Source organism: Oryzias latipes, chromosome 6 (assembly GCF_002234675.1).
Source record: "Oryzias latipes chromosome 6, ASM223467v1".
Taxonomy (NCBI): Eukaryota; Metazoa; Chordata; class Actinopteri; order Beloniformes; family Adrianichthyidae; genus Oryzias; species Oryzias latipes.
Genome location: NC_019864.2, coordinates 19,248,987 through 19,274,750, shown reverse-complemented (window position 1 = coordinate 19,274,750; position 25,764 = coordinate 19,248,987). Strand labels below are relative to the sequence as shown.

At 39.1% G+C, this 25,764-nt stretch overlaps 1 protein-coding gene across 24 annotated transcripts in view; it reads right to left on the bottom strand.

Moving 5' to 3' along the window:
• The window catches only part of c2cd5 (C2 calcium dependent domain containing 5), a 33,714-nt gene extending 8,348 nt beyond the window's left edge, over positions 1-25,366 (bottom strand). For 4 of the 24 annotated variants that reach the window (XM_020704081.2, XM_023955877.1, XM_023955876.1 and 1 more), the window contains exons 1-20: positions 25,229-25,365; positions 24,470-24,572; positions 24,184-24,270; positions 23,903-24,074; positions 23,723-23,818; positions 23,189-23,344; positions 22,881-23,106; positions 20,558-20,718; positions 17,859-18,083; positions 17,351-17,436; positions 17,064-17,099; positions 15,263-15,371; positions 12,461-12,514; positions 9,953-10,067; positions 9,757-9,855; positions 9,556-9,667; positions 9,383-9,462; positions 8,146-8,332; positions 7,880-8,044; positions 6,871-6,915 (exon numbers count right to left, since the gene is read on the bottom strand). In XM_020704081.2, coding sequence (XP_020559740.1) covers positions 6,871-6,915; positions 7,880-8,044; positions 8,146-8,332; positions 9,383-9,462; positions 9,556-9,667; positions 9,757-9,855; positions 9,953-10,067; positions 12,461-12,514; positions 15,263-15,371; positions 17,064-17,099; positions 17,351-17,436; positions 17,859-18,083; positions 20,558-20,718; positions 22,881-23,106; positions 23,189-23,344; positions 23,723-23,818; positions 23,903-24,074; positions 24,184-24,270; positions 24,470-24,559 — 2,301 coding nt within the window. In that variant the 5' untranslated portion in view covers positions 24,560-24,572; positions 25,229-25,365. The other 20 variants (XM_023955879.1, XM_023955883.1, XM_023955875.1 and 17 more) reach the window with 20 other exon arrangements.
• Between the last annotated feature and the right edge of the window lie 398 nt (positions 25,367-25,764).

Below are 25,764 nucleotides of genomic sequence, written 5' to 3'. Positions count from 1 at the left end.
TCCAAACAGTGAGAAATGACAACATTACAAAAAAACAACGATAATTAATAAAGTATCATCTCCAGTTATTGAGCGCCGTGAAAAAATTAAAGGTTAGTGGCTTTTATATGGAGTTATTTCAGTCTCAATAATCAGAAATGCACACAACCGGTTTCACAAATACACACGCTCCGGTTCACAAATGTCATTCTATGCAAACGTGAAAAATAAATTCGGAAATACACACTCTGTGTTTCACAAACACACACATTGTGTTTCACACATGCACACTAAATGTTTTACAAATGCACAATAAGTGTTTCTCACAAATGTGCACACTGTTTTTCACAAAAACATTTTAGACATTCACAATAAATGTATCAGAAATGCACAGTAGGTGCTTCACAAACATGATTTTTAGGTACACATGTGATGTGAACTCACAGATCATTCGAATTGCAGACTGTGCATTCAAAATCCCGTTCTCGTTTGTGAATCTCCCCGTGTGTGTGAGAGATTTTTCTACGGTGAATATTGAGACTCATCTGACGGAGCGGGTCGACTAATCTCACCATTGGCTAGTGAATCTGTCAATCAAACTCATCGGCAAAGCAGGCGGGTTCGCTTTTAGCCAATCGAATGGCCCCTTACACTCTTCACTCTCAACTGACGAGGGAGGGAGCTGTTCAGCACAGCAGTTGGGAGGACGCGGGCGGCAAACATGGCGGAGAGTTCTTCCGAACGGGATCAGTCTCAGCCCGTAAGTAATGCACTTATTTGATTATTATTCCCTCGTTGTACATCCTGTAATGTTCTTGAATACTAAGTTGAAGCGTTCTCCTTAGCCAAGTGACATGTGTGAATGCTTTATAAACATTTCAGCCGAGTCGTTTGCAGAGTACCCCCACCGCAAATTAGCTTAGCTTTGCTTTGCCTGTGCGGTCATAGTTTTTTAATGGTTTTAAAGCGGGGGAGGACTTATGGTTTTGTCAAGTTTTACCAGGTCTTCACACAACACGAGTAACTACAACCAACCAGGGGCCTCGAAACTAGCCGGCTTTCGACTCAAGTTGTGTCTGCCTTTGTGAGTGAACTTCAAGCCGGTTTCGGTTCAAGCTAGCGCCTGTAGCCAATGATCTGTAGGTTCTACCATGATTCAGATAGAACTAAGGGGAAAAGCATGCCGGATTTACAGCAGCACAGAAAGTTTAATAAAAAGTATTGATTTAGAGACGGGGATTTGTTTAAACACTGATGCTATGCTATGCTAACTAGTTAGCTGTTCCGTGTGCTGCCTTTATGTAAACGCGAGCCGGGTTAAAGTTAGACACAGTCTTTTCACAACCCAGACTTTAAGACGGGGTGGATTGTGCAACAAAGTTAATTCATATGACATTCATGAAAACGGCATTTTTTAAATATAACAGACGTGAATCCACTGTTGAATGAAAGAAGCCTCATAAGTTTCTAACGTTAGAACCCGTATTGTGCTGACCAGCCCTGTGAGATTGTGTCAGAGTGACAGCCACTAAAATCCCCTTATCTTTACTTTCAATGACGTAATGACAAGAATCCCAAACATTATGTTTTTAGGCTGTTTTGTAGTCGATAAGTAGTCACAGAAAGGGTGGATGGGAGAAATATGCTGTCAACAGTGATTAGAGTAGAAGTTACTGTATTACACACAGGCTTCCTGTGATCAGTGTCTTGTCTCTGATTGTTTATTTTTAACTCTGTTCTTTACTACAAGCTCAAGTTATCATAGCAAGAGTGTTTTAAAAAATTCCCCTTTCAAATATTTGAAAATGATGTAATTTAATCTCAGACAGCTAAATGATCTAATCCATGTTTGTCGTGTTTTTATTTATTCTCTAGGAATTACTGAATGTGACAGCGTGACAATCTTTTGTTCCTCCTGACATCAGGCAATACAACTCTCTGGCAGGGCATCTTACAAGTAATTTCTTTTAATTTTACCCACTGATTTTCCAATTATTTACCTTTTTTTATCAATCTTTTTATTTTGTGATATTTCTATTTGTAATGCATGTGTGTTTATGTGTTTTTTTAAGATGGCCATTTTTAAAAAATGTCCTCAGGGATTATTAAATACCCTTCTATTTCATATTTTATCATCCTATTGTATTACTGTTTTACCTATCAATTGGGAATTTAGCATTTTTGCCCCTGTAAATATCTGTCAGTTGAAAGTATTTGTACTTGTATTCCATAGATCTTGTACCTGAAGATAGCAGACAACAACTGTGCAGACACCCACTTGGCCTTCTTCAGTGACGCTGTGAACGTTTATGGCTTTCCTCTGAGGTATTCATGTTATTCATAAAGAAATATTTCATTCACATATCAGGCAGTATAAGCACTTGGTTATTTGTACAAAAATAAAATAACTTTTTTAGACTCCTCTGAAAACAAAGGCAACTCTAAAACTCTTTCCCCTCATGAGCCGCGGTTACATGGGCAGAATATCTTGATCGGATCAATGGTCGGGTTAAAATTCACCCGTGCACATGGGCACAGAAAACCTTTTTCCGATTAGAACAAACGTTCCCATGGCTCATACTCTCGTTCGGAATGAATCATTTGGGCATGCGCAGTAGTGTAAAATCACCCGGATGCGGATATAGGTCCCGTTGTAAACAAACCGCTTCCACAGACATTTATGCAGCAGCTTGGTAACATACGAGACGATCTTCCAAACGTGCTTTTATTAATGTCATGAATATTATGAATTGCCTGTTCGCTCATCGTTATATTTAATCTGTGTGGTCAGTGCTTTTTTTGTGGAAGAATTAAGCTGGACGAAAGCTTAGGACAGGCTAACACGGGCTAACATTATTAGCCTGATGGATGGACACAAAATCCAGGACTGTGCGAGAAACGCAGCAATCTGCAGCTTTCTAAGAGTGACATTTATTTCTGCTCTGAAGAGTTCACACAGGCCGCCCCAAAGCCACTCTGTGAGCTAGCGGCCCGAGCTCTGTTCGAACACGGTTCCTCCTGAGTCCTGCAGCCGCTAACCCAGAGCGGCGGGACGGCTCGCAGTCTGGATTCTCCCACACATAACAAAACAACAAAACGCACACGTAAAAAAGCCCCCCCCCGACACAAAATTATTAATCCAGCTGCTCTGCTCACTCGGGTGCCAGTGGACCGAGTGAGCGTCAGGGGGCACGAAGCGCTCCTCCTCCGAATCTCCCCCGTGAGGGGTGTAAGAGAGGGGAGAGCCAGCGGGGCGAGAGCGGAGCGGCGCTTTTCACGGGGCGTCCGCAGAGCCAAACACCGTCTATGCATGACGTAACCCAGAGCAGCAGTGACACACGATCGGAATGACCGTTTACATGCTCCACGATCGGATAAACGATCGGTATAACCCACCTATCTCGATCGGAAAGAAATTCTGATCCGAATGAGTCTGACCGGGGCAGAGTATTCCGAACGGCGCGTTTACATGACGCATTTTCTTTCCGATCAGGCGTTCATTCCGATTACTTTTGCCCATGTAAACGCGGCTATGGATAACATTTTACCCCCCCCCCCCACCTAACAGTCTCTCTCACCTCAATGTTTCCCCCAGAGATACATGTAACCCACTCCTGCAATTTATCTAACCTAGAAATTCTACTTATTGGCATCATACATAAGAACATTACATTTTAAATTGATGTGTACCCTATTGGCGATGCATTTGTAATTATGTGTTTGAGACATGATTTTCATGTTATTGTCAGGGTGAGAGGAGATCACGGAGGAGAAAATGTGGGCATAGCTGAGTTGATGCTCACAGTACGTAGAACTGACACAAACAGCTTCATTGCAGCAAAAGTGTACACACAATCAACGGTGAGTTGAACCTAGTTTTAGACGCTTTAATATATACATAAAAGTGAATGATGTATTAAAAATAAATCTGACAATATGATATTTCTTTTTGCTTTTTTCCAAATACAGGATTGAGCCCCTCTGGTGTGATGTCTTCATGAGTGTTACTGGTTTATATTACAACATCCTGCAATCTCCTGAGGACCAAGACTTGCTCAATATCAGTCACATCACGTATTCTGCTGCCACTATATTTTCCTACCACGCATTCAGGCCAGTTTGGATGTGTTTAGTGACGCGTGGGACAGCCATCCAATCAGGACGGAGCAAAGCATGACACCAAATCAGCTGTGGCAGTTGGGCTTGACCCAGAACCCTGTTTCTGATCCCCGGGTAAGTGCTTTATTTCAGTGTTTTTTAACCTTTGTTCACTTGTTCCACGGTCTGACACCGGAATCTGTGGAAAGTTACACCGCTAAAGACGAGCTTTAGCTGGTATTTTTGTTAGAACTGAGAGACTTTACCAGCAGAATTAAGAACAAGGAAGTGAAGACTTTAACCACTTCTGATTGTCAGACTGATGACATGTGATTAAGCCTTCAAGAATGATTGGCGGAGACAGTTAAAGGGGCGGGACTTTTCCTTACACAGTTATAGCTGCAGCTAAATCGCGGCACCGTCAACCTTATCAAAATGTATTTTATAGAATTAAATAAACACAAAGAAAAAGTCATTTTAAGATCTCTCATATTCTTAACTACTCAGTGTTTTATCAGTGCCTGTTTGGATGAACAAAGAGCTGATTTCCTGGAGATGGGAAATGGTTTTAGATCAGTGAAGTAGGGCAATTCCCCACGGCACACTTGACCATCTCCCACGGCACACTATTGTGCCGCGGCACACACACTGGTTGAAAAACACTGCTTTATTTAATCTCACTGTACTGGACAACTGATTTGTGTGCAGTTCGACTAAAGTGGAAAGTATCAAGAACAGTATGATGAAATCACAATGACTACAAGGAATTTTCATCAAAAATGAATGAAAAGTATTATTGTTGTGTGGTGCAAACAATTTCCCTAAATTGTTTGTTTGTAGGAAGAATAGCACATCTGCAAGTTCAAAATGCATCACAATGCATGGCATTATGAGCCATCATATGTACTAATGTCACTACTTTGTTAAGGATCACTTATTTGCAAATTATAATCAGTTATGGAGATATGAGGTCTGCCTGCCAGCAACAATATAAGTTATTATTAGTGGGTGTCTGTTCCTACATAATCTAAAACACAAAAAAAAAACAGTGCTGTTCATAAACAGTTTTTTTTTTTTTTTGTCAGGGTATGCTGGTTCCAGAGATTGAATGGGAGGAGAGTGGATCCATGGCTGAACCTCATCCTGGGATCAATGTCCCGGTATGGGACAGTCCCCTTTTGGGTCCACAAATGTTGGAACTGCAAGACGACATCAACCCATTGTTTAATTCAGACCGTTTGGGAGTGGAATTACATCTTTACTGTCCCGTTTGTTTAGAACTTAATTTAGGCGATATAATTACATACAGAAGAAGAGAGACTGAGGGGAGGAAGACAGAGTTCAAATCAATACTGCTGTATTGTTCAAGGGACTTCATTGTATCTAAGGAAGTTATGAAAATTAGTTCCAGTTTAAATAAAATTCAAATCAGTAGAGATCCCACATTTGCTTAAATTTTGATGTTTTAATCTGTCCATGTTTTCTCTGAATTTTACTCTGCAATAAAGGGTGAATGTTTGCACTTTGTTGTTCTATGACCATCTTTTGTTGTGTAGTATTTAACCAGCTATAAAACCCAGAGAGATGAGGATCTTTTTTGCAAGGGTGACCTGGTCAAGAGGTGTATATGTATATGGTTACAATATAAAATCAATGACATTTGAGTTATTAAAAAAATACAATTAAGGTCAAGCAAAGTGACTTCGGGCTGAGCAGGGGAGGTGTATTGGGTATCTGTGATTGACAGTGAGATGAGCCTTAGGTAATGTAGTCCCACTGCGTGGTACGGAGCAAAGTGATGCCAGTTTCTCCACAAAACCTTCTGTGGAAGTTGCAGATTTTTCTCCTCCACCTTCATATGATCAAAACCGAAGGGAACCGTGTCTGAGTGTTGAAATGACGCTAGCATGAAAGCTAAGAGAATAACGTACAAACGATCCCGAGTGAAACGTTCATTGTAAATCCCATGACCAGTACAGAGTTCGATGGATTCTATGTCAACTGCATTCAACCACTGTTGCCTTGCTCCCAGGTCCACTGAAAAGTTGCACAAGCCAGTCATTTTTGACAACCGAAGGCAATAAACCGACAAGCCATGCTAGGGCTAACACGCTAACGACCGACTGGTACAGAATCAAATATGGGCGGGGCTTTTGCCACCTGCAGAAAGCGTAGAGAAAGTGTAAGGGGCCATACGATTGGCTAAAAGCGAACCCGCCTGCTTTGCCGACGAGTTTGATTGACAGATTCACTAGCCAATGGTGAGATTAGTCGACCCGCTCCGTCAGATGAGTCTCAATATTCACCGTAGAAAAATCTCTCACACACAGGGGGAGATTCACAAACGAGAACGGGATTTTGAATGCACAGTCTGCAATTCGAATGATCTGTGAGTTCACATCACATGTGTACCAAAAATCACGTTTGTGAAGCACTTACTGTGCATTTCTGATATATTTATTGTGAATTTCTAAAATGTTTTTGTGAAAAACAGTGTGCACATTTGTGAAAAACACTCATTGTGCATTTGTAAAACATTTAGTGTGCATGTGTGAAACACAATGTGTGTGTTTGTGAAACACAGGGTGTGTATCTCCGAATTTATTTTTCACGTTTGCATAAAATGACATTTGTGAATCGGAGCGTGTGTATTTGTGAAACCGGTTGTGTGCATTTCTGATTATTGAGACTGAAATAACTCCATACTTTTAGAAGCAAAGACATACATGTCACCTCCAAAAAAGTTTTGAGACAACACTCATGCTGTGACTTATAGTTTGGCATGCTCTGTACCACATTTGTGCCGCAGAACACCTCAGGGTCCAGGGCAAATAACTTCTTTGATGAGCAGAAGGAAACGAGAAGGGTAAGTTTATAGGAATTTAAAGGGGAAGAAGCAAAAAAACCAAAAAACCTTTACATTCTTTTTTTAAAGAACTGTTGAAGATATGTACTATAAAATCCAACATTCAGAAAAAAAAACTTTTTGAACTTGATTTTTCTCTTATGTTTTAATGAAAAAATACAACGCAGAGTTTTGTAAACGCTAAACCAACAGCAATTATTTGACCTAAAGGTCTCGACACTTCTAATTGTCTTTGACCAATCAAATTACAGTGCATGAGGTGCTAAAAGATTTGTGTCTAAATTAAACTTAGTTTACATGATTGATTTCATTGTCTCAACATGTTATTTTGGCAGTTGGACAGAAATTGTGTAATTTCTGTGGGTTTACAGTTCTAATAATCCCAATGACCGTTAAACTGCTCTTTACTGTAAAAAACTGCATAACAGGAAACTCTGCCTTATTAAACCAGAACATTCACCTCACCTTCCAGCTCACTAGCTTCCTGTTTATTTTACTGTTCCTTTTTTAAGATTTATTTTTTTTCCCCGGCCCGGCTTCTCAATACCTGATCTGCTCTGCAATCGTATCCGCCCCTCGTTACTTAAGATTGGAGGAGAAGCTTCTCTTATTTGATCCTGGAAGCAGACATAAGTATGGCCAAGTTTTTTTTTACCTTAAGCTTTTTTAACAAATGTAAACTGCAGATAAGACAAGGCATGGGTACTGATTCCACTGTGTCACATTTTGTGTATTTATCCATTATGTTTTGCCGTTGTATTAGATTTGCAGTCATCGTTGTGTTTTTCTTACAACTAAATTTTGTAAAAATGTACTTATGGACAACTTCCCCTGCTTTATTTTTACTAGGTTATACAGAGCCTGTGATATATTAACAGATTGTGCTGAACTTCCACAAAGGTATTTACAGTAAAATGTGAAGGTTTTCTTCCTTACTGGGGGGTTCACTTCATAGAACTCTTTGTTCTTGGCAATGGTGTCATTGATCCTTTTCTGGATATTTAAAATATGCTGCTCGGTGTTCAGGTCGCCTGGGGTTTTCCCGGCGATCTGGATGCCTCCTGGTGCAGGCAAAGCTGTCAGGTAAACTCCTGTAGCAGACTGTAAAGAAGAAGAAAAAAAAAACCCACCCTTTTTATTGATTGAAGTGCACAAAAGTAGTAAGTTACTTGTTAGGTAACTAGCTTAAAATGTTGGCCTACAGCTAAACCCAGGAGCATGTTCTCGCCGACGCTGATCTGAATGCTCAGACCGAACAGAGCGTTCATGCTCCGCAGCTTGAGTTTGTTCATCAGCTGAGTGTGTAGTTCATATTCCATGAAAGGCAGCTGGTTGGAGATGGCTGTTGCATTTGCTTCTCCCTGACCTTTCTTCTTCAAGCGACACAGCCTAGAGAACAGTAGGAACAGGAATTTAATTCTGTGCTGTGAGATCTTCTAAAAATTAAATGATCTTCCCCGATAAAGAATAAAGTAAACAGTTTGAATCAATATAGAATAACATAAGCTTGTTTGTCATTTAGAGATAATGGACACTTGTCTCAGTATAAGTGTGTTAAAAATAGTCATAAATATTGGATTTTAAAAAATTACTTAACTTGGAAAAAAACAAACAATGAAATCCATAAATTGATTTTCTTGTAAAGTTATTCTGGTATTTATTCAGGCACAGATCTGTATTGAAGAAAGAAAAATTTATCATTTTATTAATTTATTGTCTAGTTTATATCTATAGTTATGTAATTTGTGTTTTATAGCTAAGTAATATTGATTTTGAATGGAAATTTGAAAAAAAATCAATATTTATTCAAATCAACTTGCCACTCGTTTAAAAAACTTGAAAATCAATTCATTATTTTGGTGTCCTGTCCTATCTATAACAGTACACAAATAGTCTTTGTTGTCAACTATGCTAATTTTTTTCAGAAAGAAATACATTTTGGTTGAAATGAAATATTAGAACCATCAAAACCGCAACTTCCTCTCTTTGCAGTCAGATTTAGTCTAAAAGCAGAAACAAAAGTTCATCAACTTAAGTTTCTAGGGTTTGGCGTATTAGACTAAATGGAAAAAAAAATGTTGTAGATTCTACACTAATAACAGAGCTGAGCATTAATGCATTAGGCAATCATCTCGTTTATCCCATGTTTTTATAATAAAATAATGACATATCTGGAATTTACTTGTTGCACCATAGCAACTCCAATAGGCTCTCAGTATTTTGAACAAAAACTAAATTGGGGAATTTCTGCAAATGAACCCAAAATGAAATACCCACTAAAATCATCTTAAGCAGGAAATTAAAAGAAATACTTTGATTACAATAAATAGGGATAGTGATGCGTCTTAGATCTGCTGGTTTACAGAGATCATTTTCAAAATCCTGGAAGAATTTTATGTCAGGATTTTAGGAATTTTCATAAAGAAACAAGGTTTTTACCGGGCTTGAATAAAGCAGCCTTTTCCTGCAATAGCTGCATCTGATGGCAGGTCAATTGTTGTAAACAGCACATCAGGAACCTTCAAAAATGATTTATTAGCAAAACAAAGTCATTACAAACATTTCGGCTCCAAAGATAAGTGGATTTAAACAAAAACAAAATAAGTAGAAACCTTTTGCCTTCTGCAATGGAAGCAGTACGTGAGCTGGGCAGGAAATGGCATGTTGAGCTCATCGTATGGGATGTGACAGAAGCCACAGCTGGAAGGAGATGGATCCTCAAACCTGCCAAACAATCAACGGTCACAGCATCGGCTTTTGATCACGTTTGGGTCTGAAAGTAAAACTCTTCTCACAAGACAAAAACAAACCACCTCTGGTCGCTGCCTCCAAGGTCAAGGCAGCCCTCCCGCATGTACCGAGGATTCAAGATGGCTGCTGTGCCAGAGGCCGATAAAATGCACACTTCTTCACTGTGTTGCAAATGAAAGCAGAAGAAAAGGGAGAAGAAGGATTTTATAGCAGCTCACAAACATCTATAACTATTTAAAGGGAGCAGGTAGAAGTTACCATATGCTCGTGCTTTCACTGTATCCTACAACAGCATGGCAGCCAAGGGCTTTGGCATGAGATTTGATCTCCTGGCGAATTTCCTCCCACCATGCATCACGTGTCTCTGGCTCATCTGCAAAAAACACAAGAGTCCCACAAAAATAGTCTTAAAAGAACTTTAAAAAAATATTTTGTTCTTATCTTTTGAAATGAAACACTGAAGTCTACATGAAAATGTGTTAACATGAACATTGACATGGCATTCTTCAAACGAACCCAACCAGTCCGTCTCAGACTGCTGGGACTTACCAGAACATAAAAGGACAGCCAGTGTTTTACTCTGTGCTTTCTAAAGGTTTGTGAGGTAAATGATAAACCAGACAAGGAAAACAAAAGTGCAGAATAATTTAAAAGAAGTCACACTGAGAGCTAGGGGATGAAGAGGAACCTAAAATCAATAAATGTATAAATTATGAGACTGTTTGACAGTTTTCTTCAGCTCTGATTGGTTGAGATTTAAAGAAGTATGCGCTATTAAGTTTTCTGCAACATTTTCTGTGTGATCTCATATTAGAAAACTGCACTAACAAAAAAAAACAGGTAATAAAAAAATCCATAACAAATGACTTGATTTGAACAAAACAAAAAAGAAGAAGTAGCAGTTTATAGGAGGGGGGGCTGACATGAAAACATGTTTCCTTTTCCATGAAGATAATTCAACTCTGGTTTGTTATAAAGCAATAATTCAATAAGTTCAATCGAAACAAGTCGATCTCTTTTTATAAAGCACTTTTCGCACCTGCTAACACAAAGTGCTGTAGTAATAAATGAATACTAAGAAAGTGGATTTTATTGCGAAATTAAATCAAAATGAATAATTCCACCCAGATCATTCTGTAAAGGTTGAATCTTTGTAAATGGATCTGAATTAAAAAACTATTTATTGCCTAAAGGATTACATTAAAAAGTGCTCTTCTAAACAAGGAGTCTGCAACCTTCAACAAAAATAAAAGAGCCATTCGGGTTGGTTTCTCCCTCACAAAAACCAAGCAGGAGCTTCAAAAGCTTACTTTAGAAACATACAACACCACTTTATATCTATGTTAATGTTACCTTTATGATAAATATAGTCGAACCTTTGCTTTTTTATATGAGTAAAACAAAAACAAGTGAGCAATTTTTTTGTAAATACAACATTGATTTTTACTTTTGACAAAGGCTATAATGAATTCCTTTCAAAATAAGACACATTTCTTCATTTAGATTTGTCCAGGAAATAACCTATAATGAAAATTATTAAACAAATCAATGCAAACTAAAAAAAAAATCATTTTCTTGTGTCATTTTCCCTCCTGCAAATAACTTGAATATTTGAATATTTCTAATAGAAAAAAAAAAGAAATAAAATACATTTAAATATATATCTTTTCCCCTCTGGAAATCATATGAACAGTGACTTTTAACTAATTTAATGTCAGCTCTGTGAAAAAACTAGAACCACATTTGGCTCAGGAGCCTCAGGTTGCAGACCACTGTCCAAAACTGGCTGTGATCGAAGGTGATGAGGTCACAGTAGCCTTCATCATAATCAAAGTCTCACGAGACTTGGCTAAAACATGTCTGTTAATGGCTCTTCCTGTTTTGAAGATGCCACTTTAGCGAACTGACTTTCTACAGGGGGCAACATGCTGATGGAGTCACAGGAAGAGTGACAGTGTGGATGGGACAGGCCACAAGATTGAATGACAAAAGAAGGATGATTAGAATGCAGAAATGAAAACACTTGGCTGATGGTCAGGCGATAGACCCAGGATGTGGTTTATCTTAAACCAGCAGCATGTCATCCAAGCACGGGCTCATCGACGTCCACGCTCATGACCATGACCAGAGAAGGGCCATATTCATTTACTAGAGAGTTCATCATTAAATATAAAATAATTGAGAACTGCATTTCTACACTTCCTCCATTTCCCAAGCTCATCTCGGTTCAACTGTTGATGCAAAACATCCCAGAACCGGTTTTTCTCTAACACCCCCCCAACCCTCCCCACCCTTTCAGTCTACCTTCCATGCATCCATTCATCCACCACTCTTCCACTCTTAGTATGAATACGGCCCAGTGAGTTTGGGATGCACATGCCCAGTTAGTGGCTCTTCGTCACGTAAGCCTCATAAACTTCCTCTGGTCTCGACTCCAATGCCGCACGGCGCTGGGAAAAGGCTGCATCTATGTGCAAGGCGAGCTGGGTGCAGCGGGGGGGGGGGGCTACGTCAGGCTGGATGGGGTGGGGTTGGGACACAAGGCATGCTCAGCTCAGCACACAGATTTAAGAGAGAGGGATAACAGCTCACTGAATTCATCCGTTTTCAGCAAAACTAAGTGAGATAGAATTCATAAAGAGAGTAAATCAAGCCGCTCTTTGTTCTAGGAATAGTGTTGGGAAACTGCTGAGAATCCAGAATAAGTTAGACTTCAATGAGCTGTCATTGCTCCTGCGGGTGAGAGCAGTATAAGAAGGGAAATACCTGCAGTGACACTATTCCAGTCTAGCAGTTTGTATGAGCGCGTGTTACCCAAGGCTGGGCCAGAACACACCGTTAGTACAGAAAAAGAGAGAAGAAGAAAAGAAGAAAGTGTCTAATATACAAGCACAGCACAAATGAAGCACTCCATCGTCACTATGCAAAGGAACACGGCACTTGACAGTCACTAAGCGACAACAATTAAAAAGGTCCAACTGGAATAATTCTGAAGAAGAAGACGACTGATGAGGGAAAAGAGGAGAACAAAGGTGAGCACTAAATTTACAACATGACCTAAGAATAGAAGACGCAAAAATCACACCAGGAGCACATGCCGGTCAAGTCTATCTGAAAGTTGTCTGCATCTATGCTGCTTTGGGAAGTTTTAAGAAGTATCCGAATAAAAATCTAATTATATTAAAGCACCACTTTCCAAAATCCACCAGGCGCCACTTGTTTGATGCGATAAAACAAGTTATTCTAAAAAAGAAAGAAAGAAAGTGTTTCTTCTCTTTATCCTGCTTATAATTTATCCCCTAATGTCTAAAAATATTTATATAAATATCCCGTTAGGTGTGCATGCTGGAGACCAAGATTCCGCTCTCTTTTCCCTGTGTGGAAAAACTGGATTTTTATGTCAATAAAGATTTGAATGAGGAATTATTTGGAAAACGCCAACTTCTTCCTAGGGAACCTAAAAAACTTTTTTACTTTATTTTCTGTGTTTGAATTGCTCATCTTGTTAATGACAATGTCACGCTGGTTCAATTTAAGCAGTTTTTCTAACCAAATTAAGATGTGTAGATACTAAAATAAAATAAAAACATTTTAAGTAGAATGGTTTGACTGTTAATTTAATTAAAATAAGAAAATAAATTGAACTAAGAACAGCAGTGTGCAATATTTGTTCCTTTCCTTTTTTGTAGCACCCAGTCTTTCTATTGCATTTGGTCTGTAGAATTAAGTGATTAGGAGAAGAAGAGTCACAGCACAGACAGGCCTGGACTCCAATCATCATCATCATCATCATCACTGCATCATCAGACTTTAGCTGTCTGTGCAACAGTCCTGATATCCAATTAAGAAATTAACAAAACTTTGATCTGAATTTCATTAATTTAATTTATTATTCAAAGAAAACAAGATTTTTCCCAACTACTGATTTAAATGTTATAAAGGCAAAACAGTTTTTTTTATAAAATGGAAAGTTCTAATATTAAAATGAACAGAAAGATATAAACGTTAAAGGGCCTATACCGTGCTACTCCTAAGCCTTTTATAGTAAACAATATCCATGTATATGACATTATATTACCTTTGGAACGTAAAAGAACACATTTTTTATGAAATGTTAGTTATTTTCACAAGCTCTTTTCCTACCAGGAAGTAAAAGGACTCGATCTCTGAGGCACTGGCTTTCTTGACTTATGGGTGTGGCCCATTTCATGACGTCAACCTAGAGTCGGCCTCAGCAGCGCGTCTGCGTTTCGCCCACGAAAACAAACAAAATCTCACGTTTTGCAAAGATAGATGGGCATATAAAGGAAAAGCGATCACTGATAACTCTGTGTGTGTGTTAGCCGGGGGGTGGTGCTGGCAGCGCAGACTCTTCCTGGAAGGGGCGGTACCTCACTTACATCACAATGTGAGAACCCGCTCGTTTTCGTGGATTGGGAGGGGCTGGTGCTCAGAGTGGAGGTTTTTAGAGGAATACTCAAAAATGTGTAAACGGATCGAAATACGGCTTTGGGGATTCTTTTCATGAGGAATGAACATTATAATACACTTAAAAGCTTGAACATTTTATTTTACATGGTATAGACCCTTTAAGGAGGTGTTGTAAAGAATAATAATTCCTGGATTTTATTAACCGAATCTGAATTTTCAAACAGAAAATCACTATGATTTGATTAATCAATCATACCCCCCCCCCCCCCACTGCACATTGAAACCACACCATCACCAGTGAGCTGGCTGATCGATATCAGGTGCGTTTTTCTCAAAACTGAAGCAGTCAGTGGAAGAAGTTGGTGCTGATTCTCAGTGGGATTCATGTATGGGATCAGTGGAGACCGATCAATACATGCAACTTTGTTCTAAAATAAGCCTAGGCCATTTGAGGAAGAGCACAATCATGTATTGGATTAGGATTGCTGTACAGAGAAAGACTAGATAAACAAAAGAAGAGCCCCAAAAACCTTTAGTTGAGACTAAAGCACATCAGCAATGAGGTTGTTTTTTTCCAATAAGAACCTCCTGACTTTTAACTTAATTAAATATTATTTGCAAATATGTTACAATGTGCGTATTAAACAGATTGAATCAAAAGAGAAATGTGTTTACAAACTCTGGACAGCAGCACCAACACACAACTGACCAGCAGGCAACACTTTAGAGCCATGCACCACAACTTGAGCATATGAATACACAAACTCACACATACCCACACACATGACAACTTAATAACCGCGACACATAGAAAAAGGCAGGCCATTTAAAACATGAGGTGAAAGTTTCCACTGTCTATAAACACAGAGATCCAGAAGGCCACGGTTGACTTCACTGCTCACAGTAACTTTCATCAAAGTGTGAATGACTTGATTTCTGGAGAACTAATATATCTTTTTTTTTTCTAAATAACCAAACAAACAAGGACTAGGACCGAACACAGAAAATGTATTGAACATAAGGAAATAATGAGCAGCACTGATGAACTCAGACCCCTTACATGACACAAAGAGTACACCCCTATTCTCCTTCTTGTAGACGCTACATTAGGGTTGTGCGTTCGTGAGCTGCACTCACCGGGGTTATGAATGCGGTCCAGTAGTTTAACAGAGCGGGCGCTGACCACTCCGCCGACATGAAGCAGAAAACCAGAGGGGAAAGATGTCAGGGTGAAGAAGGGGAACTCCTGCTGATGGAAAAGAAGCCGGTCACTGATTGAATGGGCAGTTTTGGAGTTGCATTCACAATCACGAGGCTGTTGAAAACGGACCAACAACCGTACATCTGCAACATGTCTAAACCCAAAATGTAAATCATATAAGATACTTTTTTTAAATGTTTTTTTTTTATCTTACTTTTGGATTTTTGAGGTTCAACTCCAAACTATTAGCAATGAACAGCTATTGTTGTGGTGTGCATAAAGATAAGTGTACACATAACCAATAAAAAAAAAAAAAACCTACACTAAACTAAAGAGACAGATAAGCTGATTTCAGCAAAACAAACCCAAACATTTACCTGTTCAGGAGCTATACTTGCATTTCAAAAAAAACTCCTCTTAATTTTCCTGGCAGCTTGCTGTCCTGCATTCAACTAATCCAATATTTTTTACAACAAAAAAAAACTTTTTGACTGATTCAGCACTAGATGTAACGCAGCATTTCAAAAGAATATAGGCTTTAAATCTTTTGCAAATTGCTGTTGAGCATTTTAACATTTAACTTATTCAACTAACTAAAGTATTATGAAAAAGAGACTTCAAGTGTTGTGTGCAATTGGGCCACATCCACACCAACATGTTTTAGTTCTGAGATGCAACCAGAAAGGAAACTCCACACATTCCTTCAGAAAAGATGTGGACTTACACCATATAACCAGAGTAAAGGCATGACTTTTTTTTTGTCTAAACACAGCATCAGTGCGAGCGTCAGAACACATTACTGGTGTGGATGTAGCTTTCAGTGACGATTGCTTACTGGATCTAATCAAACCATGCAAAAAGACCCGAGTGTAATGACAAAACGCCATGCACATTGTACCCCTTTGTGATCTCCCACTTGGTATAGACCACCCTACATTTGCGGAAATCATTTTTAAAATTCCAGAGCACTTCACAGAAAAACCTGAAAGGAACTAAAAAAAAGAAATCCCACATATATTTATATATTGGAAAAAAAAAAAAAAAACATGTTATTTCTGAGGTTTGGTGCTTTGGTTTACATGCTTTTCTCTTTCTATTTATGTGAAAGGTGGTCATCTGTCTCCAGTTGATGATCCAATTCCATGCATTCATTCACGGAAATAAAAAAAGAAGAAAGCTGGAGGTACTTGGATCGCATGTTGGCACCACCTCCACAGAAAAGTTCAGGAAAGTTTGGATTTCCAACCATGCAACATGAGATGAATGGACTTTGACAGGCAAAAACATCAGGCAGGAATAAGAATGCTTTTTATGTGTAGTGCTAAAAAAAGACGGCGATTACTTTGACTTTGACCTTTTATTCAGAGCAAAGAGCCGAGAATGAAGAGATGAGGTCAAAGGACACACTCAAGACAAGAAGTCTGAAAGGAGTGAGGTGTTAGACGTGTCGCACAAATACACACAGACACCCCCCTTCACACTTGAAGGGAACACAACTCCTTTCTCCCTGTCCTTTGCCCAACATGTTTGTGGTTCCATTAGGGTGCGTTGAGAGCAAAACGAACACACAAACAGGATCGAACAAGGACCCTCAACTGTGTCGCTTAACCCACAACTACCCTACTGAGATCTACAAACAACACCGTGAACAACAGTTCAGGAATTGATTCTGAGTGGGCAGAGAGTAAAATAAAAGATAAAAATAAGAGGCAAGAGTGTCACACTGATGGAACGTACCCTGGCGTTTAACAATAACCCTGAGGAAGACGCTCCCTGAGTAGCACAAGAGGTCAAGAGGACAGAGAAAGGGAATATTATTTGGTCTATAACAGACCCATCCCCATTTAAATACACTGGTACACATTGGTGTGGAGGGAACACCATTTGACCTGACATATAAAATTGAGAAGAAACCACGGTTCCTGAAAGATAATGCCAAGACTCCAAAAACAGTGAACATTAGTCTTAAATGTTACTAGTAGGTTGGTAAGAAGGTACAAGATGTAAGTGTTGAGTCACCCTACCCTCTGCTCCAGAGCTGTCTGCGTCTGCTGTCTGAGTAGGGTCTTCAGGGGTCCTGCGTCCTTCCCCATGCTGCCGCTGCCCATCCCTGGTCAGAGGGGAGGGGGCTCTCAGTCATTTCACAATTCACCAGAAGAATTAACCATATTGTCGTTCGATTGCTCTCTGAATGATTTTGTTACAAGTCAAGCGAAATAATCTGCTCGACTTTCACGCAACACCTTCAGGTAAAATAACTGTTCTTATGCTGTTTGAGAAACTTATTTGAGCGTTATTTTTTTTTTCTTCCTGGGTTCACTCACAGATTGACCTCATGTATGAGGTAGGAGAACCCAATGGGGCTGTTTCCCAGAAATTTCAGGGCACTTTTAGCAGGTACTGTTATGGTTTCTGCTGACAAACTCGGGAAGAACGGGAAGCGAGCGTTTCAGCTTCTGCCCCGCAGTTACAAAGACTAGTTTACGGCTAAAAGGTTTGGATACTCGATGACACACAGCAATCCTACTATACCGGATGCTGCCAGGAGCAGGTCCTCAGTGAAGGACACACTCTTTCTCAGCAAGGCAGAGTCTGAGTGGGTAGAAGCGAGAGGGGGCGGGGTGGTTGCTCTGAGGCCAGAGTAATGACCATAGCCCAATGTGCCAGAACCAGGGAGGGACAGAGTGTCTGTAGAGAGGATGGGGGAGCTGGGGCAGAGGAAGATCCCAGGCCTGAGTCTTGGTGACTGGGTCATCTCTATCCAGCAGAGAAACAGATGGAGGGTGCACAGAGAAAAATAGATACATTGAGAATGCGCAGACAGAGCAATGAGGACAGAGAGCTGAAGCACAACAATTGAATGGGGGAACACAAGTTAAAATGAGAAAGAAATGAGTGATAGGTATGGAGATTTTTAGCTACGTACACCTTTGTATTTACAAATGAAAAATTATTTTCCCTCTTATTTAGTCACAGAAATGCAGACAGGAAGATCCAACGATGATAAAACTGGGCCAATTGATTGGAATCATTGATACAGACCTACAGACATGTTTAAAAATCTTTGATTTTTTAAGCTAACTTCTGCACAAATGATTCCAATTCGTTTTTGCATCAAAGAATGTCGTCTTGCTTCTGCTTCCGTAACAGTGAATGCATTGAAATTTTGAAAGTAGTCAAGAATTTTAAAATATTCTTGTAAAGTCAGGCGGTTATGGTGAAAATGAGGGGAATTAGTTCATTCATGATGAAAAACATTAGGAATGAATTAGCCTAGTACAAGATTTGACACACTGAATGTATGAACTAGGTAGCAAAAGCAGGACATTGATGAAAATTAAAAAGAAGTATTAGCCACAAAGACACAATCATATTTAATTTAAGGATATTCACATGCAAACTAAATGCATAGTTCAGTAATTCCAGTTTCCTAAAATGTAAAGGATTTTTTTTTTGTCAAAAGCAAAAACGTGTGACTCCACATTAAGAAGTAGAACATCTAAAGTTGAACTTGACAGGAAATTTTAGCTTAATTTAAGTGGAAATTTTAGAATTCAGTATAGAGAGAACCTATTTTAAAGGCAGGAAATCAGTAAATAAAAAAAATAAATGTCTTTAAATCTCCAGCTCTCTGAAGTGTGCTTCGACAAAACACAACAGAAAGAGATATCAATGAAATACATTTGAACAAAAGCGTCATGATTATGACTATTTAGGAGAAAAAGTAAACGCCAAATCAAAAGAGATTAAGGTTTGGACTTTGTTGGATCCCTTTTTTCCCCTCTCTTATCCATTCAGTTTTACATTGCAAAAATTTAGAAAAACAAGCATAAAAATAATAAGTAATAATAATAATAAATAAGTTTACAGACTTGACATGACACAGCAAACAAACCTTACACTGTTTAATGTTTCTTTTAAATTATTATTTCTCTATGCATTGACTTGAACTTGAAAATGTACTTGTGTGTTAAGTGGTGGACCTTAAATAGTTTGGAAATACTCTGATGTCTCTTCTCCCAGCCTGTAAGATCATTTCTATTGTGGTGTACAAACTTTAAGGTAAAGTAGTCTTGCTTCTGATGCTGCTTTCAGAAAGAGCGTTGGACTGGAAGCACTTGGATGCTTTGGACACACTTTGAAATCCTCTACAGCAATGTCGTTTGCAACACTTTGTCTAATATTTGATCTGTTTAATGACGTGAAAAATGACTGAATGGATTGAGAAAAGGCTGTTGATTTACAAAAGAAGCTGATTATGAATTTAGTCAAATAATCAGCATATGGTGATTTCAACACTTCCTAAATGCAAAAATAATTTTACAAAAAGTCAGAAAAACTAGGATCGTATTTAAGAGGTTTCAAATATGAAAAGTGGAGGATAAAAGCTTTGGCAGAAGTTACCATGACTTGATTTGTTTTTTCTTCAAAAAACATGATCACATACTTTCTGTGAACCTTGTATCAGATGATCTACTATTGATACAAGCTTCACAGGAAGTAAGAATCTGCTCGCATACTTACTTCCTGTGAAGCTTGTTTCAAATGATCCTCTATTTTTGTCATATTAGATATGAATACTTTCAAAATAAAATATAATGTCATATCAATGAATTATTACTTGTAAAAAACAAATCTGGGTCTGTACACTAAATGAAAAAAGGAAGGAAGCATGAAAGATGAACAGATTAGGACAGAAGGACAAAGTTGAATAGAAAGTTGGCAACAGGAAAGGAGGGTAGGTGGGGAGAAGGATCGCTTTACCAACCCTGAAGGGTCTACAGGGCTGCTCTGGTGAGAGCATTCTTTCAACTTGATGGCTTTTATCATGTCAATGTTTTCAAATGGGCTTCAGCAAAGCTTCACCAAACTTATCGTATCTTTAAATATTGCTCAAAGAAGTGACCTTAAATCAGCAACAGCCCCCTCTTGAGACACATTGCTTCATTAGAATACAAAACAAACTCAATGGGTATAAAAACTAGAATGCAGAGCTGAACAAACAAAAAGTATGCTTTTATACTTTTTTTAAAACCATCTAAAACAAACAAAAAAACACCATGACAAAATGACAGGAAGTGGCTAAACAAATACTAATAACACAATTAAAATGAAATGATATTTAAACTTGAAAAAAGTTTTTAAAAAAACCATTACCATAGCACACCAAAAAATGGCTTAAAGAGGGGATGAATGTGGTGGGAGAGGAAGATGGGTCCAAGTGTTCTTACCCGTCTTAGGCGTCAAACTGAGGTCTGTGTCTGATGATGAGGACTGGCGGCTGCATGGCTTGGAGGGAGAGAAAGGGGGAGGAGAGGAAGAGGAGGTGGGAAGGGCTCTGAAAGGGGTAGATGGGCCAGAGGAAGAGGGCAGATCCTCACCAAATACCGGCCTGCCAGGAGAATGTGACACACACACACACATGCACACACGTCAGTCACCACATCAGCCTATGTGTGTGTGTTCGAGTTGTGCGTTTGTGTGATGTTGATCCAAGTGTGGTAATGCCGTCTGAATGTGGGATGTGATTGCCTTGGGAGAGGTGCGTTTGATGTGCTATGGTTGGCTCAGACAACTGAAGGGCAAGCATGGAAAGCAAAAGGAAATCACAAAGGAAAGCGGACACAAATTAAAGGAAGCAAGGTGCCAAAAAACAAAAAACCCCAAAGGTCATTCTCTATAGAGGATGACAAGCTGAAGCATGTGTCCCAGGGGAGTGAAGCAAAGGTCAGGTAAAAGTAGGGCGACTGCAAGCCTTTCATAAGAAAAGCAGCATGGTGCAGATGGGAATCTGACTGCCAACTCTGTTATAATTGGAAAAAATAAATCAGGAGCAGCACGGACTACTATTTCCCATTTGGTCCGTTTTCTGACAGAGGGTCTGCTCTCCTTCGTTGCCCACGTCAAACACCGTCACACTATCCAGACTCTGAGGAAAGATCCCTCAATTCCTTCCTCTTTCTTGCTACTACCATTAGCTAGTGTTCCCCCTGATCTGAGATCCGTCCCAGCGTACCAGTGAAGATGAGTGTAGGAACAGAGACAGAGAAGTTCTGGGACAGTCTCTGGGAGCTGCAGGCTGAGTGCACTGGACTGTTGTGGGTGGAGCGGCATCCATGGGCAAGGGGAGACCTGGGCCAGTCAGCACAGAGACAAGAGAGAAAACAGAGAGGAGGAACACGCAGGACCGGTTTGGACACAATTGAAACATGTCCAAAATATAAGCAGAAAAGAAGAAGAAGAAAAAAAGAAAAGGTGCACACAAAGGCCGACAGAACACTGCAGTTAAGTGAAAGCAATGATTTAAACTTAAAAAAAAGAAAGAAAAATGATAGCAAACAGGGGGATGCATTCTGCTCCCACTTTTTACCAGCTGATCTACTCATTCATATGGCAGCTTTAAAAAAAAACAACAACAACACAAAGCATGGAATCCCAGTCACACATAGAGAATTAAATAACAGCAACAGGCAACACCTTCCTGAAAGAATCTATAAAATGATCCCTATCCAATTTCATGAAATAAAAGAGCTAAAACATTCAAACTAGTTTTCATTTTTCTTTAATGCATTTACAATTAAAGTTCCAGATTTTTATGGTTTTTGACAGTTAAATCCTATATTTATCTATCAAGAATAAATATTAACTAAAGCAAATAAATAACATTGAATTACACAGACCTAAGAAGAATTTGTTTTTATTGTGGTGTATTTGATGTTAAAATGTATTTTAAATAATCAAAGTAGTTTTCATGTATTGAAATACTCTCCAGAAAAACAAGAATGTGCTTTTTTATTTTTTGCTTAAAAAAACCATAAATGAATATGTTTGTTTTTGCTGGGCAGACACTCAAGGTGAGGGTGGAACCCAAGAAAAGGCTAAGTTCACAAAAGGTAAAGGGTGTACGTGAATTAGTGCAGTTTTTTCTCTGCATTCGTCATGTGTTCCAATATAGTAAATAATGAATAGATGCAAAATGTTAAAAAAAAAAAAAAAATTTCAGATAAAATCCTTTTTATCTCACAGTAAATGTGCACATTTCATGCAAGCTGTTATAAAAAAAAAAAAATGCTTACATCCCAACTTCAGGCATTGCCATGCATAAAAAAAAGAATGCAAATAGTAGCCCACATGCAAATGCACATTTACATTTGCTTTGACCAAAAAGAGACCCAAAACAAACCAGACAGACAACAGCACCAAAAGAGACACTAAAAGCAAAGCAGCATGTTCTAAGCATGCAGATCCAGAGCAGAAGGCTGTGCACGAGTGATTTTTAATGAGCAGACAAAAGCTACGGGGCTCAAGGATGGCTGCATGTGTGCTGTACATGTGTGTGTCTCAGGTCATGTCATGTGCGGTTAGTATCAACGATTCAAGACACAACACACACATAAAATACAGAGGAAATCTGAGACACACAGCTGTAACCGCTGCCCTGTACACTAACTACAGCACATTTTCATTCATTCTCACTCTCATGCACACTAAGTGTTTCCAACATTCACATAATATGAGATAGTGCCCATGCTTGTATTGCCATGTAATACTCACTCCTTTCCATCTTTAGAAGGGGAATTGCAGGCATTTGAAGCAGGGGCTGTGTTGGGATGTGTGTGTGTGCCGCTTCCAGAGCTGAGCTTCTCCAGCGTGCAGGCGGTGCCTATGGCCCGGACCACCAGCCCCGACTCCCCCTCCAGATCAAAACACTGCAAGTAGCCTACCACTGCATTCCCACCCATCTCAAGTACCTTAAGCCCTATTTTCCTTTGCAGCTCGCCTGAAAAAACAAAATGCGGCCACGTTGACCACAGCATTTCCCTTTGGCTGAATAAGACGTGCAGGAGCGGCAGCTTTCTTACCAGACATAAGAAAGATGAGTCTTTGTCGAGCTTCGTTGGAAGCCCGAGGCGTTCTAATGCGGTCTATCCATTGGTATTCGGGGTCTTCATTTACGACAAGTTCCTCCACAAATCCATGAACGATGGCTGCCCGGTAGCCTTTTGGAATCGATGTAGCTGATGGTTATCAAAGGTTAAAAAAAAGTTTAGATTGAGCACACCAGCTTCCATCAAAAACATTTCTCAAGCTTTTGGTCTAGTTTGAACCTTTAACACATTATAGCAGATGTTCTAGTGTGGCATCTCTTCATCTGTTAAACACTTTAAAGACCCACTTCAAAGAAAAATGGTGTTTTTGATTTAGGCTAAAAATGGCATAATTATTATTAAAAGACCACTGGGAATGCTTTTAAAATAAATCAAAAGATGAACTGAGTTTTGAGTCAGAGCTAAATTGTTATCCATTAAACATAAAAACAAATTTGAGAAGCAATAAGAAGATATGTTGATTAGAAATGAGGTAGTGTGCAGTGAAGATTAAAAGTTAAGACGTACTGCAGAAAAACTTGACCCCGCATGACGACTGTCTGAAGCGGTTCAGATCATTGAAGAGCTCAACTTTGACGAGGACATTAATTTCACCTCTGATACCTGTTAAGAGAAAAATGATGTTGCTCCAAATGCAACAAAACGCATGAAATATGTAAATAACCCAACAGGGTGAGGTCTATATACCATGGATGGTATCATAAATGGGAAACCAGCCGGAGATGACAGAGGCGGCCTCAGAATACAGAAGTGGGTCGATGTCGATATAGACTTTCCCGATGGCGTCATTAGCGCTGTAAGTGTCATGGTCCAACACTGTGATCTGCAAAGGCTCGTCCTGCAAGTCCTCATCGTCAACCTGCAGACCAAGAAAGGGTGACGGAAAAAAACGTAATCATTTACTAAAAGGTTAGAAAGAGGAGAGGTACAATAAACACCAGCTATTGGAAGAAAAACAAAATATATACCTCAAATTTGAACCATTCCGAATTCCACTGTGGGTTCAGGGACTTCGGATAAACATCTGTTTTGAAAGTTGTGTTTCCAAATTTAACCTAAATTAAACAAAATACCAATTAAGAGCATTAAAAATATAGGGAAACCATTTAATTTTTTTTAAACAAATAAATCATTAACTACAAAGGATCAGAAGAGCTACCTATACACAATTCCTCCTTAAGATCTACAAAAAAGATACAATATAATGTCATTAATACCAATCAGAACATTGCAGCTTAACATATGTGTCCTTACCTCCACAAAGGCATCAGTTAGGTCGCTAGCTCTGTCCATCACAGGCAAGTGGCGCCCTGCCACAATCTTGGCCTTAAGTTTTCCAGGCATGGTTCAAGTTTATCTGCACAAAATGTGATCAATGAGCAGCAAAAAATAAATAAAAATAGCTGTAAACCTCTCGAGTTCTTTAATTGTAGCTGCTAGCACCAATGACGTTGCAAACTGAACTACTGTTAGCATTAAGAACCCCTAAGTTTATCTGTTGACAAGCTCACTAGCAAATAAGCTAACTCTCCTCAGCTAATAATTTGTTTCGTTTCATCCTCAGTGGTCCATGAACGCAACTCTAACCAGTAGGGGGATGACAGTGACCTTCAGGTAACTAGATTATAGAAGCAAAGCAAGGCTAAAGCATACAGACAGTCAGGTAACTGCATTGCAGTCAGAATCTCGTTAGCTCCTATTACCTGATCGGCCATGTTTTTACGTTACGACCATCTCTGCAGAGTCACCACCTATGCAACACCCAAAATAAACCTGCTACCTAGGCTGTAGAACTGTACCATGCTTACCAGAGCTAAAGTACGCTCAGACTGACGTCAAAACGGCTTCGGTCACAAATAACGCAGACATTATCGTTGACAGCCCACCATTCCTCTACCCTCCACGTCTCAACAAGAGAAGCTAGTTCCCGGACCCAGCCAGTGCACCACACAGGAAAGTGACGTTAGACTACAAGTGTTTATCGGCGGTTAATGAAACTATATGGATACAAACCTGACAGAGACGTTATAATTCATTTGGCACAACACTTGCTCGGCATACTACGTTTATAAAATACGGCTTGAAAAAGACCGAGCTCAAGATGAATGAGATTTAATGGATTCTCATGTCGCATTCACGGACATCTTGTAAAAATGTTAATCAACCCGAAACTATCGGTCCAGTATGATGAGGAAACGCGGTCACATGTCTATGGAAACAAGGAGTAAAACATGTAACTAGTACTCTACTGGAACCATAAAAATAAACAAATATAGTATCTATATTTGATAATTTATTACTTTTAAATTACATTTTGAATCACATAAAAACCCAATTCTTTAAAGGCAACGTTGAAAGTCGCAATGGACATGCGCTGTGCTGCGCACCGCCTCTGTCATACTGTTATCTTGCAAAGTATTTCATCATTTAAGATGTAAAATAAGCATTTATTGATGTCATGGATTGCACAAAAATATCAGTAGCTACATTTTGAGATAGGGAATTTTCTAGTATTTTTTATATTTTTGACAATTTACTAAATGATTGAA